At 52.6% G+C, this 5,358-nt stretch overlaps 1 protein-coding gene across 2 annotated transcripts; it reads right to left on the minus strand.

Moving 5' to 3' along the window:
- Positions 1 to 210: 210 nt before the first annotated feature.
- LOC127762104 (fatty acid desaturase DES2-like) lies at positions 211 to 4,897 on the minus strand. 2 transcript variants are annotated; one of them, XM_052286467.1, is made up of 2 exons: positions 4,746 to 4,897; positions 211 to 1,935 (listed from the first exon to the last, which is right to left on the minus strand). In XM_052286467.1, the coding sequence occupies exon 2, from the start codon at positions 1,929 to 1,931 to the stop codon at positions 765 to 767; it is 1,167 nt and encodes a 388-aa protein (XP_052142427.1). In that variant the 5' UTR covers positions 1,932 to 1,935; positions 4,746 to 4,897; the 3' UTR covers positions 211 to 764. The 2 variants fall into 2 exon arrangements, with proteins under 2 accessions (XP_052142427.1, XP_052142428.1); XM_052286468.1 differs by having other exon boundaries at positions 211 to 1,938.
- Between the last annotated feature and the right edge of the window lie 461 nt (positions 4,898 to 5,358).

Genomic DNA, 5,358 nt, shown 5'->3' on the forward strand with positions numbered 1-5,358 from the left:
TCAGATCCAAACGTTCTCTTCAGCAAAACAGAACACGTAGCTAGCATGCTGATTCTGCAATGCTGTACACCACACGCTTTTTGTGTGGATGGCTCTTCCGTTTCCAAGCCGGACAATCTTGGGAAAGAAAGCAAGCAAGAAAACATCCCAGCAACAAATGTAAGCGGATACGGAAATTCATCAGTTCCCAAATTCAGAGACCAACCCAACTACTACGCAAAAAAGTTGTCATTCCATTCGACGTTTAGTTATTCCGCCATGAACACCACAAGCGTTTTACAACAGCAAGCAACGGACGGAGCCAACTCAATGACAGACAAACCGCACAAGACACGTCGTCCACACGGACGCCGACCATGACAACACCTAAACCGAACAATGGCGGAGGGAAAAAAACGATGGAAATAACACGACAGGGACCAAGGCTGCGACACCGGAGCTCAGCAGCTGACACATACATAGACTACAAATCCACAGGCATGACACACGCCTGATCCGCCTACTTTGCACTTGATGGCAACTCTAGCAATGGCACTGCAATAGCCTTCCTCTGTGCCCAAGTGCCCTCTCCTATCTAAAGAGACTAACCATAGATAGATGCATGGATAGATAGACGATTGTTCATGGGTTGGATGGATGGATGGATGGATACTTGCTACGACGATTTCCGAAGACACTATCTTCTCTTCCCTTGTAATCTTCTTCTTCAAATTTGTTTGCTGCTTGGCTATGGATGTGTGATGCTGATTTCATAGCAGCAGCAGTTAGAACTTGTTGTTGTACCAGAAGACGCCCTTGTTGTCCTCGGGCTCGACGTAGATGCACTCCTTGGCCTCGCGCCATGTCGCCTTGGCGACGGGCGTCGGGTCGAACTGGTAGTACTCGCCGAGGATGGGGCGGATCGCCTTAGTGGCCTCCATGGCGTGGTAGTGCGGCATGGTGGAGAAGAGGTGGTGCGCGACGTGCGTGTCCGTGATGTTGTGGAACACCTTGTTGAGGATGCCGTAGTCGCGGTCCACGGTGGCCAGCGCGCCGCGGAGCCAGTCCCACTCGCTCGAGTCGTAGTGCGGCAGCGCCGGGTGGGTGTGCTGCAGGTAGGTGATGAGCACCAGCCACGCGTTCACGATCAGCAGCGGCACGCCGTAGACGCGCACCACCCACCAGAACCCGAACGCCGACGACAGCTTGAACAGGGCGAGCCCCGCGGACACGACGCCGACGTCGGAGATGAAGATCTGGACGCGCTCCCGGTCGTTGTAGATCGGGCCGTAGGGGTCGAAGTGGCACGCGAAGCGCGGGTACGGGCGGCCGGACACGTTGAACGCCAGGTACAGCGGCCACCCGAGGGTGAGCTGCACGAAGATGTGCACCAGCCGGCCGATCGGGTTGTGGTACACGTACGGGGTGTACCACGCCATCGCCGACTTCTGCTTCGGGACGAACACCTCGTCGCGCTCCAGCGACCCGGTGTTGGAGTGGTGGCGCCGGTGGCTGTACTTCCACGAGAAGTAGGGGACGAGCAGCGACGAGTGCAGCACGAGGCCGACGATGTCGTCGAGCACCGAGTAGTCGGAGAAGGCATGGTGGCCGCACTCGTGCGCGATGACCCACACGCCGGTGAGCACGCAGCCCTGCGCGATCCAGTAGAGCGGCCATGCCGCGAACTCCATCCCGCTCGGCAGCACGGGGATCATGACCAGCGCGAAGTAGAGCAGCGCGGCGACGATCACGAGGTCATGGACCACGTAGGAGAAGGACTTGATCACCGAGCGCTGGAAGCAGTGAGGCGGGATGGCCTTCTTGATCTGCCCCAGCGTGAACGGTGGCTTGTCCGTCGGCGACCGCTGCACGGCTGCGCCATTGCCGGCGCGGCCGAGCAGCTTCTGCTGCTCCTCCCGCTCCTTCTCCGTCATCCTGCCGCCGGCACCCATCTTGCTGCTTACAACAACAATCACAATCGCAGGTGATGAGAAAGTGAGAATCGATTGCAATATTGTAGTGGGATCAGAAGGTGCAATTTGAGCAATATTATAATGCAATAATACGGAAACCCCACACGAACAAAAATATCTCGCAACTAAGCCAATAAGCAATAGATTACGTATGCACGAGTTGAGGAGCATCAACACAGGAAAAGAAAGGGCGGCACACCCATGATGCGATCCATCACTTTTCTTGATTAAAGTATATGTGATAGGTTATTCCGAGCAGCGAGCCGAGCAGCATGTGCTTGCCCATGTTCAGATTCGCTTTCTAGTGCGTGCATCGTAAGTTCACATGTACTGCTACGGATCTGCCTTGCGCAAGTTACCACGAGATGACAAGACTGATCAACTGTACCATAGCACAGTGAATTAGTACTAGTAAGGCCATTACCAACCCATAACACTAGATATAGTTTCTATAAACTCCACATCATCAAGAAACTAGTACTAGACACTACTCTTCCAATGCAAACATCACTGTTCCATACTTCAATTTAATGCTTCTTATCTCACATGATGTCTTGGATGTTGTGTAGAAACCATGTCTCATGTAAGACATGGCTTCCTTCTCTTTACTCATTTATTCACTTGCCACATCATTTTTTATCCTAGGTGACAACTTATTTAATGCTATAGACATCATCCTAATTATTGGGTTGGGAATAGTCTAATGACGCTTAGCATGGTGCACTAAACGAAAAGGAAATGGTGATTGATTCAACAAGCGAGAAAGGTTTGGTCTTGGGATGTAATGTGGTTTTGAAAAATACTAGTACTACAGTAGTTATATGTTCCTCGATAAAAATGTGCATATGTCGGAACGCACACTTTGTCCAGATAGTCTGAACTCTGAAGGATGATGCCTAGGACCATACCCAGAAACGTGTGCAGAAGGAATTTATCACTTATTTGGGGGAAAAAAATGGTACCATATCTGATTATGATAAGGTCATTAAATCCAGCCATACAAACTGGGCGGTCAAATATAAGCTATCCATATTCATCAGACATCGTCATATCCTAATGAGTGGTCAATTTTGACGAACAATTAAACACACAGGAAGTTTCCTCTACTCTTAAAAAGACACCAATCTTTGCAAAAAAGAAAACCACTTGCTCCTGCAGGTTGGTGGAACAGTACCATCAAGACTAATTAGTATAATTACCTAGCTAGGGTCAAATTAACCAAGTGCACTGCACGCGTCTAGTCTAACGCAAATGCCATCCCACAAGGCAGATTCATGTGCGACTGTCTCACTTGACTTGGAAGGCACACGAGCCTACCATTTTTCCTACGGGCTCCAGGATTGTGGTGCTGGTGATCTGGCCTTCTTGTATTCCGATTAGACGGCTGCACTCGTTTGATTAGGATGATTGCTAGCTCGCTGCACCTGTTTGTGGCTGGAAATCACCAGCACATGCAGCTAATAGCAGACAAGCCAGCCATGCATGCACTAGTGGTGTGTGAACTATCATACTGCAAGTGGTGGATGCAAATCCAAGAAGAGGTAAGGGGGGCCAGATCCGCTAATCTACGATTTGTTCATTTCTGCGTGTCCAGCTTATCTCTGGCTGGAAATGTACAAAGATAGAGGGGGGATAAATTGGTGAAACATGCCGTCAGGTGGGGCTGGAGTTCAGCGCCACCCTGCCGACCTTTGCAGGCTGTGTGACCCCTGCACTTTTGTATCCTAGCGAAGACATGCAGCTGCTGCCTGACGATGGGCATATGGGTTCCAGACCATACAGTATTTTTATGCAGAGAACAGTGATAATTTGCCTGGAAAGTAAGAGGCAATCGTCACCGTCCAAATGCAACGAACGGGATCTGACGGTGGAGCGACCTGGGGATCACGATGCCTTTTGCTAGGTCAAGCAACCCACCAAGCCCGCGACCGGGCGGGGGCGGCGGCGGCGGAGGCTGCTGCCCGGCGCGTGAGTGCGATGTCTTTTTTATTTTTTCCTTTCGCTTTCTTTTCTACAAAATCAGTGGCATTTCCAACCACACCACCGGGAGCACGAGAAGCATATGCCGTGCCCTGCCGCCGGCTAGGTTCCATAGGCGAAAAAAAAAGAGAGAGAGATTTTTTTTTAATGCCAGAAACGACGACCGCACAAGAATCAACCTTTTTCTTTTCTTGAAATGTTGTCCGTGTGTAAGGTCGTCGGTTTGTCAGCGTCGTGACTCGTGCCCATAGCGCTGAGTTTCAGAAAAAAAAAAAGAAGAAGAGTAATCGGCCATTTCGTCCTGAGGCGTTGAAAGACGAATCCCAACATGGAGGGGCCAGAGGCCATGATGGAAGCATGCAGCCAAAGGAGGCAGCTTTGGTGGGTAAAGGTAGCAGCTTTAATCACAAGATTAACGGGAATAGCTAAAAGGTTTGGCAAAAGTTCCTACAATGAGTTGTAATGGCATAGCGATGGAGATAAGGTACACAACTACAGAAGCATGCGGAAATGGAGCATATCAAACTATCATCCTATCGGTAAATCCTACAGATCTGCCCAGGAGACACAACAAAATCCTATAGCTCTGCTTTAATCCACCTCAAAAAGGTCCCATCAATCCCCGGCGGCGAGACGAGATCAACGACGACGAGCTCGCCTGTCCTATCCCCCAATCCACCACCATTACTCCCAAGAACACAAACTCCACAGAGTGAAAACAACCAAAAATCACCGCAGCGATTTCACACACCGTACCGAAATCGAAAAGAATCACGAAACAACAGCGGTGGCGGAGGGTAATGTGGGAGGCACCTGAGTTAGCGTTGGTAGATTTCGCAGGCGCGGAGGAGCGGAGCGGCGGAGGCAGATCGGGGTGGGGGGCGGGCGACACCCTTCCCTTGTTCCCTCCCTCTTTGTGGAGGAAACGAGTGGTCTGTGCAGGGGAGGAGGAGAGGAGGAGGCCGCCTCCGAATCCACCGGGTCGATGCGCTATTTAAAAGCGGTCCGTGCGACGCTGGCGCGTGGGGCCCGACGCGCGGACAGGTGGGGCCCACCACACCACGTCGGAGATTGGGAATCTGACGCCCGCACACGTGTCGCGACGTGTATCGCGCGCCCGGGGGGCGGCCTTGACCCGGATCGGGGGGCTGGGGCCGCGTGGGCCGTCCGCTGCGTCCATCCGACGGCCGGGAGCGCGTCGCCGTGCTGGAGGGATCGGCCGGGTGGGGTTTTCTTGTGAGGAGGGAGGGGTTTGGTGGTGGTGTCGCGGCGGCGCGATGCGAGGAGAAAGCATGGCGCGGCGCACGGCGGCGGGGGGAATCGGTCGCATCCGGGTAGGCTTCAACGAGGGAGAGACCGAGAGAGGCTGGAAATTGGCAAAGGTGGATCGGGCCGGATGGCCCGGATCCGAGCCAGATTCATGGGA

This window comes from Oryza glaberrima, chromosome 2 (assembly GCF_000147395.1).
Source record: "Oryza glaberrima chromosome 2, OglaRS2, whole genome shotgun sequence".
NCBI lineage: Eukaryota > Viridiplantae > Streptophyta > Magnoliopsida > Poales > Poaceae > Oryza > Oryza glaberrima.